Below are 24,442 nucleotides of genomic sequence, written 5' to 3'. Positions count from 1 at the left end.
GTGTCACATGCTGTACACGTGTCTCAGCTGTGTTTATGTTCTTTCTTCTTATTGTGCACAAACCATGGCCTCATGTAACCAAGTTCACTTTAGCATATGTTACAGAATGATGCAGGATTCCCAAGAATGCATGCTGTGTGTTTATTCACATAGAAAAGTTAGCTTCACTAAAGGAGAGAACTTACTAAGAGCTGAGGTTTTGTTAATCTGAGAAAGTGTATGCTTTCTTAAGAGCCATACTAGTGAAGAAAGTCATCATCTGAATTGTTTTATATCAACAATGTATAGCAAGTAATGCAAAAGTAAACATACAGAAAGATTTCATTTTTGAAAATGACTGAACAGTCCAAGAGAGTGCACGAGGGTGGCTTTTCTATTGAAGAGACAATACAGTGCCACAAGCCTCCTGTCTCCCGATGTATACAGCAAATCCAATAGTAAACATGGGCGATCACACTCCTCTTTAATATGCAACTGGTTTTTAAGAATTTATTTCCTTCCTGAGTGAATACAGTGGAAAAAGATGCGATTGTGCTACTGGAGAATTGTGCATTGCATAGCATCTCTTCACGGGGCTTAGGGAAACATGGTTGCATAAAAATTGTAATACTACAGTGTATTATGTTATCAGCTTGTATGTCTCGTTTTACTGTGTGGAAAAATGAGGGGAGGTCGGCAGGGATAAACTAGTAACTGAAGATCTAGATTTACTTATTTCATTACCTACCTTCTTGTTCCTTCCCTCTTATGCCTTCCTTCCTCATTTCTGTTAATTGAGTCAAAATATTCTGAACTTTTAAAAATAGCTCAGACCTCTGCCATCTTATATCAAGCCAAGTAAGATAAGATCCCACACTGCCAAATTTCAGAAATTATTGTATAGATATCAGATGCACCATCTGAGAATAGGAAAATGTAAAATATGAATTAATTTCATCTACGCCCACCCACCATGTGTCATTTATTCATTCCACAAAAAACTTATATACTTCCTTGCACTCAAGACAATAATTGCCAACACATTTATTAAGCCCTGCTCAATGTTAAGCACTTTACCATGTTACTTCATGGGACCATCTCAGCAACCCTCCAGGGCAGGTACAATCATTATCTTCTTTTTACAGAGAAGGAAACCCGAGCCTTGGAGGATCTAAGAACTTGTTCACAGTCACCCAGCTGAAAACTGGGAGGCTCACGATTTGTGCCCAGGCCAGGAGACTACAGAACCTGTACTCTTTACTACCCCTGGGAATGAAAACAGCAAACACTGAACATACGTGTACCAGAGCTTGGGATGGCGGCTCACGGAATGATTTTTTCCATTAGTTTGAGTGTCTTTCGTTGCTGATTTACTCAATAGGAATTCTTGAAGCTTCTGTTTTACTTCTGTACTTGCCACTGCCCCTGAAACACACATACACAGAAACAGATGTTGATTGGGGGTTTTTGCCTCTAGAATATTCAGCAAAGATTAAGAAGTAACATCAATGGTCACAGCCTATAAAGTTTACCTATTAAAAGAACACAGCAGGCTGAAGAAAAACCAGTCTAAATAGGCTTTAGAAAATGGCATGGAAATTTTTTGTAACTGCTGTTTAAACTGCCAAATTTCAAGACATTCAATGTTCTCTTTAATTGCTTTTGCAGAAAGGGGATTCCCAGAATTAATATTAATTATTTTCTAAGCTTTAAAAAATACTGCTAAGGAAAAAACAAAACACTGCTTTCAAAAAAATCAAGACTATATAAGCCCCTTAAGCACATTAAAATGATCTTTCCTGAATTGCTAGTTTGAAAACCATACTGTTTTTAAACCCCTTTGAGCATTAAACAAATAAATATTGCTGACAATTCTAGTTCAAGTCATCACATTTTAAACCTTGCTACGACCTGATTTTGAACTGACCTCAGACAGGGGAATTATTTGGATCTGTCTCCCTCTTGTGGATAGTTCTTTTGCAAGTGTTCTGCCTTTAATCATCCCGAAGCCTCAGAACTCAGAAACTAAATGGAGGCAGGGCTTGACTTCCAGAGCAGGAGGAAGGCATAGTGAGAAAATGTGCAAGTAACTTTATTGTTTAACAGAAAAGCTTACACTAGACGGCTTTAGCGTAACATTATTTTTAAGGTTTGAAACAGCAGAAATTAGGATCTTTGCCAAACAATGTTATGTTTACTTCTTGAAATGCTCTGTAGACTGAATAAAGAACACCTTTACGTGAATGTCAAAGCTTTACGTTTAGGTCTATAATGTATTATTTGTTCTTTTTAATTAAACACAGACAATTTTGACAAGTTTAATTCCACTCTTTATCAGGCGTCTTTCTGAATGATGATCAGCTTAAGATGAGGGAAGGGAATCCCTCTTTTACCCTGGTGCCTCTTACTTTCTCGTCCTCTATCTTTGCCTCTGAGAGGAGGAAGTTGCTGTTCTCTGCGATGCCTCTCTACTTCCTGTTCTTGCCTCTGCTGCTCCAGCTTCTGCTCCTTTTCTAGGAGTTCTTGCTGCTGTTTTATGGCTAGAAGTTCCTGTTGCAACTTGCGAGAAGAGAAAGACATGAGAGTGTGCAATTTCTTTAGGCTTCACAGCTATCACTGACCATAATTGAAATAGTATGAGCTTTTGGATCTTGTTAGTATTTAGTTTGTATTTTTTACCCATCCCCCCTTTTTTTTGTAAATTATTGGAGTTTAAAGACACGCAACTAATGCCATGGATGGTCCTAATGTTATCAACAAGCTAGCTTTTAGGTGGCTCCATGACCTGTGCTACCTTATCAAAGATCATTACCAAATTCACTCAGGTCTTTTAGTTTTTATTGGTTAACTCTTTAATTCCCTGGATAACTTTTTTGTACATCTGAAATATAAGAAACAGGCAAAGACGGGACTTCCCAGAAGTATATTTCACAAAGTCTCTCATATCAGGAATAAACAACTAAAATCTTCAGTTCTTAACCGGAAAATAATCAAAGTGACTAGAGTTGCCTGGTAAGAGTTAATACGACCCGGAACTGACTTGACAGCATCTGTTTTGTTTTTGGTTGGTTATCTAAAATAGAATGAACGGTAGAAATTTTGAAAGCTTACAGAGAAAGTTCTCAATAAACTAATGTAATCTACATATATATGTATGCTCTTCTATGAAACAGTAATAGTTTAGTTCATTCATCAAAGACATAAAAACCTTTAGATTAAAGACACAGGTCAAGAAGAAATCACTCCCATAAAACTACATTTTAATTCACTATTGTTTGGAAGTCCTTAAATTCACTTCAAAATCATGAATAACATGAATATAAAACATTCTTAATAACTATCTTGACATGTCAGTTTCCTCTCAGATTAAGAAATGGACATTTTTAAAGAACATTAAATGTGCTCACTGAGTAATAACTAAAGACCTTGAGTTCTAATAAGGCCATGACATTACAAAATACGAGATCAGAACAATTTACTAATCTACTTTGAGCCTTAGTTTCCTCATAGGTAAGATTATATTAATGAAGTTAATATAAACTTGCTGTTTACATTAGATTACCTAAACTCTGAATTTTTTACTGAAAATTTGTTGTTGTCGCACGTTGCTGACAAGTCGATTCTGACTCATGCAACACCATGTGCGCAGAGAAGAACTGTTCCTTAGGGTTTTCAAGGCTGTGAGCTTTCGAAAGCAGATTGTCAAGCCTCTATTCCAATCTTCTCGCTAGTACTCAAATGCTTAACCGTTTGCAGTGTCCAGGGATTCAAAAGCTATGTGGAATGGCATCAGAGTCACCCCTGGAACAACAGGACGCCAACTTTCTATGTCAACCATGATAGTCCTCACCAGGCCCTGAAGGGGTATGGTTAGAAGCATTTCTTGTTACACTTCATATTAAAATCTTCGGCATTTTGACTTTGGTACCCTAGCCCCTTAATATTTTCAGATATTCCATTGTAAGAGAAGAATTTGTACTTAACTCTGCCTTAACTATAATTCTGTACAGAAATTGGGCTTGGTGAATTCGATTCAGTATTTCACCCAATGCCCCGATGTGATTGAACTGTAATCTCTCCTGGAACCTAGAAAATCAAGAACTTAATTTCCATAGCTACTATTATCAAGGATTACTGGGATGAGATTAAAAATAAATAAAAACAAACTAAACTTTACTCCTCTATTTCTAGATGTCCTAGCCCAGGAGAGAGGCAGGCTGAGTAGTAGCTTTGAAGGTGGACAAGACAAGACTAGAACTCCTGGAGCAGCCACTTAATAGCTGTGTGGCCTTGGCTAAGTTACATTATTTCTCCTGGTCTCAGCGTACTAGATGGAAAAATGGGATAACAGCATCTAACTCAACAGATGCTGATTACAGAAGCCAGAGATTAAACAAGCTAATATCAGCTAACTGTGCACTGTGTCTCCTCAGAAAAATAAAACCCAAATAAATGCTAAAAGCATCAACTTTCAGCATTAGCCATAAAAAACAAAACGAAATTTTAAAAAGCAAAAAACTTCCTACTCTTAAAAGGAAAATTTTAAGTATGTCTTTAGTTTCTGAGAAAACAACTTATTACTTCGAAAAATAATTTTAAAAGCTAAACTTTCCTTCCAGCTACCTCAGATTCCTTTTTCATCAAGTACCTTTTCTTCAATACTTTCCAGATGTCAGAAAATCTACTATATCACTTTGTTTATACTAAAGGAACAATTAATTACCTACCTGCTATTATTAATTTTTCACTAAAATCAAGCAACGAATCACTTTTTTAAAAATTTTATTGACATATACAGCTACAAAAGGCACCCAACCTGAATGAAAGGAAGTATCTAAAGCACTAACTTCTAAGTATTGCCTTGTATCCAGGAAAATATGACTCAGCATACAGTAGCAAAATAGTTTCTTAAATCTTAAAATATACTGAAGAATATAAATTTTGCTGATTCATCATTGCCATCCTAACAGGCCTAGAAGGAATAAAAAAGATCTAGACATCATTGTTTCTGTTATTGTTTCAAAGGTCAAACTGAAATAATGCTTCAGCATTCATTCAAAAATAAGTCAACAAACTAAACGAAGGAAATTCATACTGCAAAATATAGCCAGGAGCGACTGATTCCATATAGGACCCAAATCCTCACTCTTATTTTTAAGGTTTCTGATAGATCAATAAAATGCAAGAACTTTTTTAGTAAAGTTTACTAGTAAAAGAGAAAAAAAATGATTATACATTATATCAAGTAATGAAGAGCCTTTTTAGGAAAATAAGATAAAACAGACCTTTCAGGCTAAGGAAATATCTTGTAAAACAAGGAACATAGGGAAGAAAATAGTATTTCAGCTTTTCAGACATGTAATATTAATGGGGTAAAAGTATATAATATTAACGCAGATTAGTTATCTACCATATTTTCTGTAAATAATGTGTGCCTTCTACATTTATTTGCCAACTGCTCCCTTCACCCGTGAGGTATTTTCGTAAGTGCCTCTACGGCATTTTTTTTCACATGTTGCTGGAAAACAAAAAAATTAGCATACTGCACTTACGAAAATACCTTGTAGGGGGAGGGCGTGGTTGGCAGACAAACGTAGAAGGTTCAAGTTACGTGTGTAACATACAGTATATTAACCTCACATCAAAGAGCTAGTACTTGATATGCAAGTAAGTAATAGATCAAAGGTCTGTAATATGATATTATATGATATGATATAACATAATGTAATAAGTAAGTCGTCTTTGAAGGAGTTGAATATAAAATGGAATTTTATATTATAAATATTTGGTGCTTTAATATTGCTGCCATAATACATTTAAACATCTACTTATTCTGATCAAAATAACCTTGTTATTACTTCTGTTTAATCAAGAAGTTGAAAGACATTTTACAAATAAAGACATAGTAATACTTACCCCTGAATATACAAGATAAGAAATAGATATATAGATACATCTAAAATAATCTGATAATAAAATCAGCTATTATACCAAAAAAAAAAAAAAAAATTCTGGGACACGGACATTTCTCCCAGAAAAATTTAAACAAGTTGGGTCTCAAATTGTCATCCATTCCCCAATTTCTTTAACTAAATTCTTATCTACAATCTATTAGACTCATATAAACAACATTGAAAATATTTGCACTGGTTTCTTCATACATAACTGTCTTGAGTTTATTATGCAACTATTTTGAGCGTATACATTATAAGGTTTTTTTTTTTTCCCTAAAAGGAAGAGTAGGACATACTCAGAACATCTAGTTATAGACAAAAAGACTAAAAAAAGTTATTTCTTTACATAAAGTTACTAATTTATTCTTTCTGATCAGTCATAGCAACCCTATAGGATAGAGGAGAATTGCCCCCTAGGGTTTTCAAGGAGTGGCTGGTGGATTCAAACTGCTGACCTTTTGGATAGTAGCCTTAGCTCGCTGTAGCTCTTAATCACTGTGCCACCAGGTCTCTTTCTGATAAGTAGTATATGCATATTCTTAGCAATATAAAATAGATTTTCACAGGCTCATGGTTGTTCTTGAGGGAAGAATAAAAGAGGGAAATGAACAAAATAAGGTTGGAGAAGAGAATCTATAAAGGGGGTGAGAAGTTACTATTCCCTACTATTCATGTTATAAAGCTAAAGGGCACAAGAGTGGTACAGATCCCTCCAAAAAGCAAAGCAGGACTTTGGCTGGCACTCTTACTACTGACCCATGGTTTCCATTAGTACAGTCACAATATCCTTAAAGCCATACATCCATGTCTTAACCACAGCAAAACTTTCCCCCAGTGCTCCTTCTTTGCCCCTGTCACCGTGCAGGCCACCTGGGTAAGGTCAGAGACAAAAAAACATTTGCTACCTTGATGTGCTCTTGAAGCTGAGCCTGGTGCTGCCGTGTCAAGTTCTCGTGCTGTTTCTGAAACTCCGCTATCAGGAGCTGCTTCTGTATTTGTTGCTGCTGCTGGATAAGGAGTAACTCCTGCTGCAGTTGCTTCTCACGGACGACGGGGTCTACCACAGGCATCATCATCCTGAGGTCCGTCCTTAAGTCTAAAGGCGAGATGGGCTCCAGGCCCACAGGAACCTCTGACTTCACATCCACTGAAGAACCAGAAACAAAAGAAGGGGTAGGGGGGAATGCGAGGAATAGAAAATTAGCACATCTCTGTGGAAACAAACAAAAAACACAGGAACACCATACCTTGAACAACAAACTTGAAGCAAATGATTCTAGTCAGGTCTTTACAATGATGACAAAGGTATTCTGTATATCAGTTTTGGTAAATAGAACATATGCTAATTTTCATTCAACAATTTGCCATAAATCTTCCATATTTCTCTTTCTCCAAAGATTACTGTAATTATTCACCAGTATCAAAGTTGTTCATAATTCTTATTCTACCGAACCACATACAAAAATCAAGTCAACTTAAGATAAAATCTCTAAGTTAACTGAGAGGAAGGTGTTATAATAGAGAACCTCTAACACAACTGAATCTGTGCACTCACAACCATTACTTTGTAATCAAAGTCAGGAGACACATTCTATCTTTAAAAAAGAAGCTAGTAATATAATTGCAGGGTTACCGAACCTGGCTGAGAAAGAATACAAATTTACATGCTGAAATGTGGGAAATGGTGAGTAGATTAACTTCTCAACTGCAGCAGTGGTGCCAGATCCAAACAGCAAGAAGTGAGAATGAGTGAGTTTTAAGTAATAATCTATATTTGAGTTACCTTGTTCCAAAATAAACAAGGCAGGAAAAGTGTGAGGGGACATAAAACACGTATTTAATCAAATGCCTAGAGAAAGAAAGCCTTGATGAACTAAGAATTACAGAAGATAATGTTTTAAATTATTAAAAATTAAAAGAGAGAACGTATTCAAGACACTTAGCACAAGTCCTAATAGATAACAAAGCTGTTTCTAAAGAGTGGTATAAACAGAAAAGCTGACAAACAGGGTAGATATCCACCTGGTAGATTATACCAGTTGTTTACGGCTGGTGCCACTCTGCTTTATCAGTACTTACGCCAAACTAGTTGCTAAATATTTTGAATATGACCCTTGCCCACAGGAATCAGAAAAGTTATATAACTGAGTTAAACAGGTTGAGTTTAAGACAATTGGGAACTGTGGAGGGGAAACGGTAGTGAATTGTATTGTATGCCTCTTCCAAGGGGGTCAGCCACAACTCAGATCTAACTAATCACTGACAAAAGAAATACAGGTCCCAGGGTAGACAGAAGTCATCCAATTTTTGAATTAAAAGAAATTCAAAAGGTATAAATACTCTGAAAACCAAACAAAGAGCCTCTGAAGTAAACTTTGACATGTAGGCTGCCAGTTTTCAACCTCTGCTCTAAAATTTAAATGCCTGTTCCCTTTCTTCTACCTGTGTTATTCTGGTATGTTACTTAAACTTTGTAGGTCTTAGTTACCTCGTGTAAAATAGAGATAATGACAGTAACAGTAACAACATAGAGTTGTTAAAAGGATAAAATATTCAAAGCACTTACCAAACCAAAAAAAACCCACTGCTGTTGAGTCGATTCTGACTCATAGCAACCCTATAGGACAGAGTAGAACTGCCCCACAGGGTTTCCAAGGAGCAGCTGATGGATTCGAACTGCTGACCTTTTGGTTAGTAGCCAAGCTCTTTAACTACTTCGCCACCAGCACTTATATCCCTCAATAAATGTTCGTTGTTGCTATTGTTTCTATTATATAAAAAGAGAAATTTTCTATACATTAAAATCAATCATCAATACTAAGTGGCTTAAAAAAAAACATTGGGAGCAAATATGAAAATTAAAATGGTACATGATTTCTATTAAACCTTAGAAAATAAAAACACTAAAACTTCTAGATATATGGATGAAGAAAAAAATAAAATTGCAACTAAACAATTGAAAAATTCACCTTCACTAGTGAAAAAATGAGAATTATAAAAGAAGATAAGGTATCATTTTCTAATTACCAATTATAATTACATACGTGTGTGTTGTGTGTGTTTGTGTGTGTATAGCTTGAGAAAAAAATACTAACAGAAAAAAAGCTTAATGCCACATTTTTTATTGCATTATTATCATTACAATCTAACTCTCCAACTACAAGGAGACATCTAAGTGAAATACGTCACATCCATTTTGTGGAAAAATAGGCAGTAATTGAAAATAATATTTATGGAAATATGATATAGGCTTTTATAATATTATGTGAAAAGCAGCATTATAAGTGACATATACCCTATAACTCTTTAAAATAGGTAAACATAACTTAGTCAATATACATTTATTGAGCACCTTTAAGTGCCAGCATGGATTCAGATATTGGGGTTCAGTAGTTAACAGAAGAGACAACAATTCCAGCCCTGACAGAGCATATATTGTAGTGGGGAGTTTTAATTATATTACAGTCTGAATTCTAATAGCAAAGGCTGGTGAGATACAGAAGCTGGTTGTGTTTTAGGTGGAAATATGATTCCCCCCACTTTATTCTACTTCTCTCTATTTTGCCAAATTGCATCTAATGTTCTAACACTGTAAGAGTTTCATATAAATATAACTTAGCTTTCCAGACTCCAGGTTGAGAACTACAAAGTTCATATTCCATGTGGATGTAATAACTATCTTCAGCAATTCAAGAAAGCCTAAGAGAATCCTATTTATAGATGTGAAAAACTGCAAATACTAAATAAAACATTAAATGTCCTTGCTTGTCATTTGAATGTGAATGTGTGTGGGTGTGTGCAGACTGGTATCAATCTTGGAGTGCTACCACTGATTATTTTTCAATGTAGTGATCAAAAGATTACACTTATGATTCTACATTTGTCAATTTAATGAAAATGGAAAAATGATAAAGTATAGGTTTGTGGACAATGTCTTCTAAAACATGGTATCTGTGAAAGAAGAGAAATTAATTGTGACAAGTTTGGAATCAACTTGAAGATGATGGCCTTAAGACCTCTTAGTTGGAGCGTTCAATGTAGAACCTTCAATTAAGGCTCTGAAGTAACATAAGCTTTTGAGCTTTACCTTATAGAGTTATCATAATTCCAACTGAAAGCAAAGACTGTTAGTGATATATTTCATTTTTACATTAAAAAGGTTAAACTATAACCTCTAAATTTTACATGGAAATCTCAATAAGCAAAGGTCAGAATTTAACCCTATAAAGACAAAACGTAAAATTTCAAAGGACTAAAAGGCTTCTTCTTGCTGGCATTATTACTATCCATAAACTGCAAGCATCGAACCCCTTAAAGAAAAAAAAAAAAGTTCCACGACTCTCTGAAACAGTTATTGTAAACCTCAAAGGGTAATTTGACTTCTTAACCTGCTATCCCAACAGAAATGATTATGTATAACTGCTTGCCTTTGTTCAGAGACTAATCACTAAATTGTGAAAAATCACCCTCAACTTACAAAAACTGCTCTTGATTATAAATAATTGCCCCAGACTGAGAGAAAGTGGCAGGCAAGATCCCAGTCTTTCATCCAATTTATTCAGCAGCAATCCACATTCCATTTGTCTAGACTAAATATAGCAGCGTTTATACAAGAAATCAATAGTGCTTGCAGAGAGGAGAGCAAAGGCATGAATATTTCATCAAACTCAGAGAGAAATGGCAATCAACGAACTGACAGTTCTGTGTAGGTCATCTTTAGCCTGCTAGATTAGTTCCTGTTACTTGGACAATAGCTCATCTCTGGCTAATCATAATCATATCTTAGCCATTCTTTCTATTTTTAACATTAATTGCATTGTGGGTGACAAAGGCTCATCATGTTCCTAAAAGGAATGATGAATTTTTCTTACATCTTCTGTGACAGGCTAATAAGCCTCCCCAGGAGCAATAATAGTAACACAATACCCGGGCTGAGTTTCAACAAGTCCCAGTGACTATTATATCACAGAATGTGAAAGAGAAGCCATTGTCCGCAGCTGCCATATTATCATAATTAGAAATAATTAACTTACAAGGAAAAAAATTAACCACTGGTTTTAACAGTGAGGAAAGGGAATCATCCCTGTTCACACCATTCCTTGTCTAGGAACATGCAAATTCCTCACAAATCACTTAGAACAGGTATGCAGTGATACATATGTTTAAAGGACACTGATGACAACAAATAGCATGGGTTACAAATGAATCATGATTTTCAATGAATCTTAAGATCTCATGGCAGTTGTGAGGAAGGACCATGACACTGTAACTTTTTATTTGGACTCACCTTGTTTGCCTGAGATTACAAATATAAAGATATGTATATATGCTATATTTATATTATTATTCTAATACCAAATTATTATTATTACAATACAAAGTGGTTTTAAGTGGAATAGAAGGCTACGTAGCTTATACAATCAACTATGTCTGCTCTACTGAACATTTCAATATGTACATTGACCATTCTCAATTGTTACTTTACAAAGTCCTGTTCATTCTTTACGACTCTTATTTGTTCTTTGATAGTTATTCCAGCTTCTATGTAGTGTTCATCAATGTATGCAATGTTATTTAAGAAAGCTTTTATTTTATAATGAACTTGTAAGCAAAAAGCTCCCAATTCAAAATAAAATCCCAGATCATACAGATGTTTACAGTTATTACATTTATTTAAGCAACATACATACATATTGGGTTGTAAGATGTTAATAAATATCTATGACAAATATGCTTTTTTTAAATATCAAGATAATTATGCAGTTAATTCGCAGCCCTGAGGAAAATCTAATAGCCATGAAGTTTTACTTAATTCTTCATTTTAGAGTCTGTTATTTATAGCACAGGTAAGTAGGGTGAAACTTTCATATACTCAAAAACTGGCAACTTTGTAAGCATTTACAACCATCAGAACTCATATCATTCTTCTGAAATGAGATCTCGAAGGAGTAAGATATTAACAAAATTTGGACTACGCACAATTTCTCCACCAATGTGTGTGTGTGTGTGTGAACAACTTACTTTTTCCACTTAAAAAAAAAAAAAAGCAAACTTGAACCATGTTTCAGTATGTCTGTTAATACTCATAATTCCAGCAGCTCTAAGTCAGGCTATAGCATCACCAAAGCTGCCTTGAGCTAGTTTATACTGAAATGAAGTACTTTATACTAAGTAAATGGTTGTCCATGACCACTGGCAAGTGTGGCAAGTGAATATATGAACTAAAATTTCTGGATTGGGGGAGAAAAAAATGTATGGCAATGTACTACTCTGTTTCTTCTGTTCTTCCTTTCATGCGTAGAAACCTTCTGGAGGTTTCATCTCCTGTCCATGCCCACTGAAAGAGCTGCCTGCTGTGCTGTTTTCTGCTTTAATCAATTGTTTAATCAATTATGGAGTCATATTGGGGGTTCTGCGTCCAGAGAAGAATGTAGAATAACTGTGTTAAATACATGGAATCAGGGTTTTCACAAAGTGCAACCCATAACATTAGTTTAAGTATATGGCAAATTCTGCAGGAAATCCCTTATACAAAACTTCAATAGTAGACATCTTTTCACTAATCTTTTTAAATTTTTGTTTCTTTGTAGCAGCCTCTAGGCCTTTCCATAACAAGCTGGTTCTTTACATCAACATGGATCCTGATGATACCATGGCATGTCTGAAACTGCTCAGTATCAATATGTGCACTGATGCTAGTACATAGGGCAGTACTAGAGAGGTTATTATCTTCCCTGTGAATATATGTTGCTTGCCCTGTTGTTTCTGTACTTTTTGGCCAAACTAAAATCAATAAGAAATAACTCACTAAAGTGCCACCGACTACCCATTAGAAAGTTATCTGGTTTAAAGTTTCTGTGTATAAAATTCTTTGTATGTACATATTCATTTCTATTGATCATCTCATCAGCTAACCTATTTTTCATTGTGAATCTTCTTGAACTGAATATGTCTTCAAGGCTAGGACCATACAATGGTATGTGGGGATACCAACTTCACCTTGAGGAATCTTACAGTTTGCTCCGACACAGCAATCAGCAATCAGGGATAGTGGCTTTCAGAGATTTTAGCTTCACTGTCACTTCCTCAGATAAATGTCCCAGAAGGAATTAGACCTGATCTTTCTCACCAGTTGATATTCCTCTCTGATAATGAATTTATGAACTTGGTCTTGGAGCACTGCTGCTCACCATCCTGAAATGAAAAAGGGGGAGGGGGCGCTGGAGACAGGACTCTACGTCTCTGAGGTGAGGATGCGAGCCTGTAGGACTTTTTCACAGGGTAAGTCTGAGTAGGTGGGGTGTTAGGAAACAGAATACTGAGGCTCATCTCAGTGTTACACGGCCAAGAATCCACCAAGCTGAAGCTGATCACTACCTCCTGTCAGGTTTCTTTCCACAAGGCCACCATGAGTGAAGTGGCCACCTGTTTCTGGCTTTGGCACCTACAATGACAGCTTGAAAATGGGGTAGTGAATTCAGGCGGTACTACTGCCTGGAGGAACCCGTCACTCATGGCACTCCAAGGAAGCCACCATCTTGTTCTTCTGCTCCAGCTATCCAAAGAGCCCCCAGCTCCGGGGAGCTGCTCCTTCCCTACACAGAGCACTCAGGAAAAGGGATCTCTGGCACTAGTACTCAATCAACAAGCAAGGTGGAGGTCGGCAATGAGTTCAGTTGCAGGATTTTTTAATAAGTGGTTTTCACAATCTCTTTCTTGCAATCATGTTATGGATCACAGCTAGACTGGGTTTCCTAAAATATTGCTTTGCCCACAACAAAATTATCACAGTAGGCTTTCAACCCACCTCTCTAGGTTTATCTTCTGCTACTTTGAGATCATAGTTTCTAACATAGAGTACTACCTCCATACCTTTTTCTTTTTACACTATGTCTTCTCCCCATATATATTCCTTCCTTATCAGTTTAATTCAGCAAACATATTTTGAGCACGTATGATATGCTTTTGGAGCCCTGGTGGTGCTGTGGTTGAGACTGGCTGCTAACCAAAAGGTCGGCAGTTCAATCCACCAACCACTCCTTGGAAACCCTATGGGGCAGTTCTGCTCTGTCCTATAGGGTCGTTATGAGTGGGAATCCACTCCACAGCTATGTTTTTTTTGTTGTTGTTGTTGTTTGTTTTTATGATATGCTTTTACTCTACTAATTATAATGGAAATAAAACTGAGTATGATGTGGTCCCTGCTTGCCATAGCTCACAATATAATACATATAATTTGGCAGTGGGTGAGATGGGTTGAGAAGTTTCTGTGGGTAGGAGACAAAGCATGATATATGCACAGACTGCAAAAAAAAAAAAAAAAAGTCTTATTTATTAAAAGGGGATTAAAAAGAGAAGCCACTGATTTTTCCAGGCCAAGTCAGAAAAGGCTTCACATAGAAAACATGTCTGCCTGGCCCTCCAAAGGCCATTAAAAAGGGAGGGAAAAGAACCGGGGGCAGAAAGAACAGCATGTGCAAAGGAACAGGAAAATAAAAAGGAAATTGCAAACAGTTTGGTGTGACTGGATACTAATAGGCACAGGTGGTATAAGAGGTCAGAAAAATAGGCAAGAAGCAGTTACTTCATAAAGCAGACAATGTGGCAGAGGCCATGGCCATCAGCACCAAACTACAGAGAGACAAGTGACTCAACCCCTTGGTAGCCTGAGTTTATTCCCTTGCAAAATCTGACCTACTTTGTTGTGAGGAGTAAAGGAGATTAAATTAAGTACCCTTTCTCTTATTCTGTGAGCACTAATTGACATCAGATGTTTTAAAGCAGTGGCAAAGCATGAAGAAATGACTTATATTTGTCTGGTGGGAGCAGAAAGCATGGACTGGAAAGCATGGAGTGAGAGAGACTGGAGAAGAGTATCAGGCTGTCTTTCTGTGTCTGTCTGTCTATCTATATATCTGTCCATCCTTATCTCTCTCCAGTTCTCTATCCAACTAATGGATTAAAGCATTGAAAATGGGGGAAACGGTGAGGGAAATAAGAGAGAGTTTTTCAGGTAAAACCCATAGGCTGAACTAAGTAGAACTTAAGTCTTTCTTCCTTTAGAGCTGAACTCCACAAAGTTCATTTAAATTATTTTAAACCTCCTAGATATCCCCATTCTCTGATTTTCTGCAACTTACTTCCCCCTTTAAACAGTAACTTGGAACTAAAAAAAATATAACTTGTATTTACATTGTTATTCTCTGTATCCTGTTTGGCTTATATCTGACTGGGGACAGAGACCATGCCTTATGCCTTGTATCTGGTTTCTTTAGTGCTTTGACTCAGTAACTACACTACAGCATCAGTTCTTAAGTTTTATACTAAGTAAAGAAATTATCAAAGACTGCTTACAATTCTATGTAGCTAAAATAATGCTGAAGTCATTGTTCTTACATTATCATAAGATTTACATGTAGTTTTTCATTCACTCGTTTATTCAGCAAAGACTTGTAAAGCTTTATTAAATGTCAAACATCTTTTAATTGACAAGACAAGTAAACACCATCTCTGCCCTCAAGGAAGGCAGAAAACTGATCCATAAATTTATGGTGTTCCTTCAGATTCCCCCCTGAGCCGTCTTCTCTTTTCTCTCCAGGACACCCCATGGTGATCTCCCTTTTGCTTCCAGGGCTTTATTTGTTTCTGATCAGTCCCTGGAAAAGGACATCATGCTTGGTAAAGTAAAGGGTCAGTGAAAAAGAGGAAGACCCTCAACAAGATGGATTGACACAGTGGCTGCAATAATGGGCTCAAGCATAACAACGATTGTGAGGATGGCGCTGGACCAGGCAGTGTTTCGTTCTGTTGTGCATAGGGTCACCGTGAGTTGGAACCAACTCAACAGCACCTAACAACAATGGTGATAATTCTATCTCCAGCCTAAACATCTATTTCAAACTTCTGACTTATATTGACAACTACTACTAGAACTTTCCACTTAGCTTTCCCATAATGTTCTTTCTCTGGTGTTCCTAGTCTCAATAACTGCAGCCAGAAGAGAAACATGCAAGTGATATTTGACTCCTCTCTCCCTTTTATTATCCATATCTTATCACCAAGAATGGTCTTTTTTACTCTCAAGTATTTTATGAACCTAACAATATCTATCCACCACCACTGCCTGTTTTAGTAAAGCAAGTCTCTGTCATGTTCTTTGCTAAAACCCTTCACTTGGATCCCATTCCTTCACAAAGCCTGACTGTTGCTCCATCATGTGGTTTTTGCCTATGTCTCCAGCCTCAGCACCACCTACTCTCTCCAGCCAAACTGAACTAGTTTCAGTCCCTTGAATACCTATTCTCCTAAGTCTCAAATGTTCTTCATATATGCTGTCTCTGTCTGAACCCTTTTCCCCTCATCCCACCTCATTTTTCTAGACTGACACAGACCCTTCATATCTTAGCTCAAACATGACTTGGTGTTGGATGTCTGAGTTTTATTGCATTTTCCCATTAAATCTTACACTCCCTTTCATAACACTTGGTTACTTGTCTACATCACCACTTTTAACTTTTACGACAGCAGGGGCTATGTTTTCAGCACCTGGTAACAGCATAAAAGCATTACAGGACCTCAATACACGCTTGGAACGACTGAATGAATGATAATCACAGATTTTTGTGGCAATAAAATTAGGAAAACACTTGAGCACATATATAGATATCCCATTAAAATCCTAAAGCATTCTGCTTATTATGGCTTTTTGGTTGTTTGAATTTCAGACAGATATTACTTTACTACTTATTGATAAGTGAATGAGTTTCTGGCAATAGTGAATAAGTATTTGAAAACAATCTCAAAAATTTTTCTACCAGAAGGTGTCGTTTCACATTACTAAGATCCCAGTGTACTTCTTCAGGTGATAATCAGCCAAAAGAGATGAGAGAACAAATCTAAGGCCATAATCCTAACTTATCTAAACCAGTAAACAAAAAATAGTTGTCTTCCAGTCAATTCTGACTGACGCCAGCCCTATGAGTGTCAGAGTAGAACTGTGCTCCACAGGGTTTTCAATGGCTGATTTTTTGGAAGTAGACTGCCAGGCCTTTCTTCCAAAGCACCTCTGGGTGAACTTGAACCTCCAGCTTTCGGTTACCAGCCAAGCCCATTAACTGTCTGCACGACCCAGGGATTCCAAATTATCTAAACACACCCAATTCATTAAAGATTACCCTGTGTTACACTATTAGAAAATTAGACCAGAACTGAGATACTGGTAAACTGTAATCTAAGAATTTTTTCAATTCTCCAATTCAAAAGATGAAGAGTTAAAGAAATCAATAAATATCAATACAGAAAATAAGCCCTTTGAAAGTTATTTAATAAAAAGTCCTTGACATTGTATTTAGCATATTAGTTGATTTTTTTTTTAATGCTGAAGTGATTTCTGTTGAAGGTTATTTATTAAAATGTGTAGTATTATATTTTGTCCCAGAAAGCACATTTCATATGAAGAAGTAAATTAATAAATATGAAAATGCCTTAAATCAAAAATGGGAAAACAAGTAATACAACCTCAGTTTGATGGCAACACTGCTCAATTCCACTTTAGTAATATAACTATTCTTAGCTGATTTTTCACCTTTAATATTTATGACAGCATCATCATGAAATAAAAAGAACTAGTGAATTACCAAACATGAAAAGAATAGGTTTAATAGTAAGAATTAAATAATTATTTATTCCAAATATACAATCCCCTTCAAAGTGATTTTGTTCAAGTAATACATGTCTTCAGTTTCATTAAAGTGTACAAACACATGGAGTAAATAAAAAGAAAATAAATGCAAACAGCAATCTGGGCTTTGATTTACTAGTCCCTTATTTCCCCAGGGTCTGAACGGAAACAAAAATAACCACAAATGACTAAAATATCAGTAGGCCTTGAAATATCAGCATTTAAGTTAAAGAAAGCTAACTTTTTAATCAAAGCCTTTACTATTTTGATTTACTTAATTCAAACTTGCTCTCTGCAAATACTCTTTTGAATTAAGCAGTCATAACAAACCATAACACAAACATGAATTGTCAACTAATTTGTAATACCCACTTAGTTCTAAAGTATTGCAGTGTTTCCTAGTTCTTTACTATTTGAGGACTGAGTAAAAGCTTCATTGAGCTTGGTGCAGTATAGAAACAAAATTCAGTCAATTTATGTGACTTCAGGGTAACAGGAGCTAAGAACCTAATTCATATTAAAAATTTAATTTGATGTAATGGTACCTGTAAATAAAACCATCAGTAGATGAGGAATTTTAATCTTTCAAAATAGGGAAGATAGGTATTAATCTAAGAGTTATTTAGTCACATATAACACATCATCTGGGATCTAGAGCAAACTGACTTTGAAAGGAATTACAAAGGTGGAACAAACTACCCCTTTTCCATGTTTTTTTTCCTACAGTTTGCATTTTCTTCTAAGTTACAAACAAGTACTAAATTATTGTTATTTGCAAATGGCCAACAAAACTTTCTTCTCGTTATGAAAACATAATATTTGAGGCAGAGAATCCCCTTGCAACTTCTGGACCTGGTTATGTCATCCAGCATGTAACAGTATATACTTAATAAATATTGGTTGAATAAATGACTCTCAACAGATACTCCTCCCTAACAACACTATTTTTGACCAAATTACTCTTTATTCAGGTAGTAAACTTTTCAAAGAGTATGTTCCTGCCCTTCTATCAGCTACCTTCCTTTGCAAAAAGCACGTAACTGTGTGCTGTTTTGATTTGTGGACGGATAGAGAGAAGACCCTTTACCAGTCCTGTGTCCTGCCAGCAAGAAACAATTACCTTTAACCAAGAAAAATACCCCAATATTTTCTGAAAGCTTCAGTGCTTAATATATTCAAGACAACAACCAACATTAGGAAAGTAGGAAGAGAAAAAGAGCAGAAATGCCATGGGTGATACTTCAGTCCTTTTTCTTTTTGATTCAGACCTTGTCTTCTCATTTCCTATTCTCTCATCTTCAATCGGCAGAATGCGACCAGGACTTCACCCAATGTGTTATTTTTCTTCAGATCTCAGTTGTTACCTAAGTTCTGAAAAAATATTTACTACCCCCCCAACAAAAAAAATAAGTCTCAAAGTCTCACTGAAACCTGCTAATGCAGGATTGCATTGACTTTTCAAAAATAAAAACATTTCTTTAAATAGCTGGATGCTTCCTTCAAATAAAATCTTATGAATAGGCCCAACACATAATTTTGAGCGCAACCAAAGTCTAATCATTCACTTCCTTTCCTGTCCCTTCCCCTGGGAATCCTTCATACTCCACGGAACTCAGTTTGAAAATCAGTGTTCTAATGTTGTTATTTCTTTGTTTATTTTGCTAGATTCAAATCACAGGCAAATTATGTTATTGCTCTTTGAAAGAACAGTGCATTCCTATTTTATGAGAATCAAAACTATGGTAATCTGAAAATTCTGAATTGAAAATATATATAACATTAACACTTTGTACCTACAATTTTGGAAAAAGTAGTAAATGTTAAAAAATGAAAATTCATCTACCCTTCCATAATTGCAAACGTTGCCAGCCTAATGGATTGGTAGCTATATTTATCTTATAGCCACATGGTGGCACCACTTTTGCTCCTAAGCAGAAATACCCATTATCTTTTGTCAGGAATTGCTTTGGATTTGAGATTTAAAATAATTATGAAAAGTATTCAGGGCTTAAGCATTCTAATAAACTGTGACTTGCCTGTACTGGTTCCAAATTTGGGTAAGAACAATCTATTTTTAGAGAGTGTCAGCATAATTTTGACAGGTCTAGAGAGGTTTCTTTTGTTTTTTTGTTTAATTTACATTATGGAACAAACACTAATATGGTACTTACTACGTGCCAAGCACACTGTGAATGCTTTATAAAGTAAATGTTAATTCATTTTATCTTCTTTACAATTCTATGAGGTGGTACTATATGTAACCTATGAGATAGGCACAATTATGATCCTCATTTTACAGATGAGGAAAATGAAGGTCAAACAGTAACTCAGCTAAGGTCACACAGTTAGTAAGTGGTACAACTGAAATCAAAACCAACACCATTCAGTTCCAGAGTTCATGAACTTAACCATCACACTCTGATTCTTCTTGAGTTCTACTAAATAGACATTCAATTTTATTTCCACGTAGTTCACTTTGGAGTATGTCTTGATATAAGGTAAAATTGAAAAGCTTTTGTCAAAATAATATTATATATTATTATTTTTAGAGGTGAAGAAAGCATTTATTTGTAATTGTCAGTATATATTCCTTAGAGAGATGTGTAATGGAGCACATTTCTGCATATTTGACACATTTGTGTATTTTCAGGTGAATTCAAAGCGTCTTTCTTAATATGTGTTTAAATGCTCTTCCTAGAAGGAATGCTGTATTTAGGAGTTCCAAATTTGGTATTTCATCCTTTTCTTTCAACTAGAGAAAATTCTGTGAGTCTAGACAATATCCTTTGTCATTCTCCTCTCCTCTCCCTCTCTCTCTTCCTCCTTCCCTCCTCCTCCTTCTGCTTCTCCTTCTCACTATATCCTTACTCTGCAATCTGTTAATCTACTGACTTGAAGGTAAGGGCTGCTTAATAATGAAATAATGAAGTCTTCTTGGTAAATATACAGAATCATGATTAACTCTAAACAGCATTAATGAGGTTTGAGTATATTGTTCACAGATTTATATATATATTTCTTAATTAAAGAAAGTAGTAACAAAAAATAAGAGGCAGCTGTTTTTTGACAGTGTGAGAAAAGATTTGACAGGATAGACTGTGGTGGTTTATTTTTTTCTTATTCAGTGCATTTCTTTCTTTTTTTTTTTAACACGATTCCCTATGCATTATGAGAGATAATCATTAGCCATTAAGACACAATTTATTAGATATACTGGAACAGTCTCTCCCAAAGAAGAGCCTGAAGCTGTTAGAAAAATCTACTTTTTCCATATAAACAAACAAATAGAGACCAATGTGTCTATATTTGTGCAATAATTAAAGAAATTTAGAACTTGGAATATGAAAATGTAATAATTCTTCTATGTGGCTCCTCTTTAATTAGACTGTCATTACAATTTCTATTTCTGGTGGAACTCATAGTATCTGTTTATAGAAATAGCCTGTATTCAGAGAACCGTCAGCATTACAGAACGCTTTTCAATATTTTAAGAACAGCTTTGAGGTGATCAGCCTACAACTGGAAGTGGTACTATTTGTACAAACAAAAGTGTAAGAAATTATTGAAAGTATTAAAAACCAACAGGGCTCTGTAGAGTAGGGGTCAGCAAATTATTGCCCATGGGCTAAATCCTGCTTACCACCTGTTTGAAAAAAATTTTTTTAAAGAAAAATATTTTGTGACATGAAAATTATATGAAATTCAAGTTTTTGGTGTTAATAAATGAATTTTTATTGGAACACAGGCACTCTCATTCATTCCATACTGTCTACATCTGCTTTCACACTGCAAAGCCAGAGCTGTGCAGGTGCAGCAGAGACTGCATGGCCCTTAAAGCCTAAAATATTTATTACCCGGCCCTTTAGAGAAAAAGTTTGCCAACCCCTGCTGTAGACAATCTACGGCCATTTTTCATTCTCATACAATGGAACTTCCTTATGTTAATCAAATTCCCAAACCTCCTCTCTAGCCTACTGGCTTAATGTAGAAGGTTAAAAATTATCACAGTTTATGTCATCTAAAATAAAACATAATTAGGATACACAATAGGTCGAAAAGGAAAATACCACATAAAAGAAGCTCTAAGTATTATTATTGGATTGATGTATTAGTTGTAGGCTTCATTCCTTGATCTTCACATTAAGCAGTTAACTGGAAAACAAAAATGTAAGTAAGCAGAATAGCGTTTTTAAATGATCAATATGTTCTGAGTATTAACCATGATTTTTGTATGGATTTCCTCACTGAATAATCACAGCAACCTTATTATCATCCCCATTTTAATCCCCATTTAGATTAGGATAATGAGCGCTAGACAGGGTCGAGTAAATTTTCCAAGGCCATGTACGAAAACATTTTTTTTAACTCCTACGTTCTTTATCTCGTTTACTTAAAAACATGATAAATATTAAATTAGAATGGCGTTAAATCAATGACACTGCATCTTATCTCATACTCAAAGATTCAGGTGGGTTGTCTTCCTAATTTACCTATTTTTCATAAGGCAGAGATAGTATACCCTCTATGAAGCTAGGTCTAGAACAAATACTTGTTCAGTTGAAATGTTTTTAATAAAATGAAGCAATGACATAAGACCTTTCCAATCTGTGTAGCAGTTGCTCTGTAATTTTCAAGCTTACAAATATACTATATATGCATAAAAAACTAAAAAAGACCAGTATATTTCATAGAAATCAACATTTGAATGATCTTAGCAAAGGAATTGCAGTGCAATGGATCACTTTTGTGTAGCTTTTCTCGCCATGGTCTTGTAACTCCCACCAAAGTGACTGGGTGGGACCATGCCAATAAAGTCTATGGAACCCTAACGAAGGGAGTCAGTTTTGCCATCTCGCTAGGCTTAAAATGAGCCATCCCAGAGGTGGGAAAGAAAGGATCTCACCACCACCAAGGAAGAACAGCCAGGAGCGGAGGGTGTCCTTTGGACCTGGGATCCCTGCACTGAGAAGCTCCTGGAACCAGAAGACTGAGAGAGAGAGAGCTGCAACATTGAAGATGGCAAGAATTGGTGGCAGAGAAACAGTGGCAGGAGAGACCCACAGAAGATGGGGCAATGGGCTTCCTGGCCCACGGAGCAAGAAAGCTTGACTCCCTTTGGGCAAGAGGCTTGCTGGCAGACTGGGGTGCCTTGGGGCACTTATCAGCAAGAGCTAGAAGAGCTTAGTAACACTTAACCCAAGCAGGACAGAGGCAGAGGGGCCAGAGAGAGGCGTGCCTGTGAGCACAGCTGAGAAGAGGCTGTCATGATGGAAGAACTGTATCCTGAGCATTTCTGAACCTGAACTGTAACCTGTTACTTCCCTAATAAATCCCATAACTGTGAGTATTGTCTGTGAGTTCTGTGTGGCCGTTGCAATGAATTATCGAACCCAGCAGAGAAGTAGAGAGTGCCGTGGGAGGGACAGTTGGTGTCAGAATTGATAAAGATGGTGGAGAGAGGAGGCACTTCTGACCTCCACCTCATGGGGATCAGCCTTGGGCAGTTGAGCTTGATTTTTCTTCCTCCTTGTGAAGTTAGAGGAGGTCAGACGGCCCTCCCCCATGCCATTTTTACAGGAATGTTTGAAAATTAAAGAGTATTGTATTTATTTGACATTTAAATTTTTGTTAATAACGCGTGGGTTGATTTAGTTTATACCGAATATTTTAAAACTTTGAGGTTTTAAAGAAACATCATTATGTACCTCCAAGCAGCTCTAAATAATCCTACAAGGTTGGCTATTACACCCTTGTGATAGATCTGTAGCCAAACCACGAAAAGAAATTTGGTGCCTCAAACTAAATAGCCCTGGTAGTTAGGTATTGTGAGGAAAAAAAAAAAAAAAAACTTATGAAAAAAAAAAAGTTATCCAAATGTTCCTCCAGATACTAATGTAATTTTAAATCAGTGTAACCCAAGATCACAGGAAATATATTGTTAATCACAGAGCTTAGCAAAGCCATTTTGAATTCAATGTTGTTGTTGTTTTTTTAATTTTTCCATGAAATTCACAATATACAGCAGACCAGTAGAGGATTCAGCAGCTCAGTAACTCATTTGATATAAAAAACTTTTATATCTTTTTTTTATTGTTATAAAAATAAAGACAACACAATATTTGCCAATTAAACATTTTTTTACTTATACAATTCAGTGACACAACTATATCAATCATTTTGTATATCCATCACCAATATCCACTGCCAAATTTTCCATCACCATAAACTCAATGTTTCCAAAACAATGATTCCCCTCTCCCACTCCCTCTAGCTGCTGGTAACCACTATTAAACTCTGATCTCTATACATTTGCACATTCTAGGTATTTCATATTAGTGAGATCATACAGTATTTGTCCTTTTGTGACTGACATACTTCACTCAGCATGTTTTTATTTTAAAAAAAAAGACTTAAATCAATGGTTTAGAATTTATAATCCTTGAAATTAAAAAAAAAGTGTTAATTACCAAGTTAAACAAAAGAAATAATAGACAACAAAAAAAATGCAATTTTTATTCAGTGTAAAAGAAGTATACTTGTATAGGAGTTACTCATGTGCCCTCTCCCTGTCAGGTAGGAGAGAAGTTTGTAGATAGTGCTGTTGTACTTGTTAGGTGCTGGAAAGTCGGTTCTGACTCATAGCAATTCTATGTACAACAGAACAAAACACTGTCTTGGCCTGCGGCATCCTCACAATTGTTGCTATCTTTGATCCCATTGTTGCGGCCAATTTCTCAATCCATCTCATTGAGGGTCTTCCTCTTTTTCACTGACCCTCTACTTTACCAAGCATGATGTCCTTCTCCAGGGACTGGTCCTTCCTGATAAC

General features: G+C 36.0%; 1 protein-coding gene and 1 pseudogene across 23 annotated transcripts in view; both read right to left on the bottom strand.

Moving 5' to 3' along the window:
• Positions 1-24,442, bottom strand: part of HDAC9 (histone deacetylase 9) — a 700,487-nt gene that overhangs the window by 482,955 nt on the left and 193,090 nt on the right. For 8 of the 23 annotated variants that reach the window (XM_023732289.1, XM_023732299.1, XM_023732293.1 and 5 more), the window contains 3 exons: positions 6,839-7,080; positions 2,388-2,538; positions 1,278-1,404 (listed from right to left, as the gene is read on the bottom strand). In XM_023732289.1, coding sequence (XP_023588057.1) covers positions 1,278-1,404; positions 2,388-2,538; positions 6,839-7,080 — 520 coding nt within the window. The remainder of the gene's footprint in view (positions 1-1,277; positions 1,405-2,387; positions 2,539-6,838; positions 7,081-24,442) is intronic. The other 15 variants (XM_023732288.1, XM_023732290.1, XM_023732300.1 and 12 more) reach the window with 3 other exon arrangements.
• LOC111820785 (casein kinase I-like) lies at positions 8,673-13,366 on the bottom strand (annotated as a pseudogene).

Source organism: Trichechus manatus, unplaced genomic scaffold, assembly GCF_000243295.1.
Source record: "Trichechus manatus latirostris isolate Lorelei unplaced genomic scaffold, TriManLat1.0 scaffold00050, whole genome shotgun sequence".
Taxonomy (NCBI): Eukaryota; Metazoa; Chordata; class Mammalia; order Sirenia; family Trichechidae; genus Trichechus; species Trichechus manatus.
The sequence above is the reverse complement of the archived record's forward strand: the minus strand, read 5'-3'. Positions and strand labels throughout refer to the sequence as shown.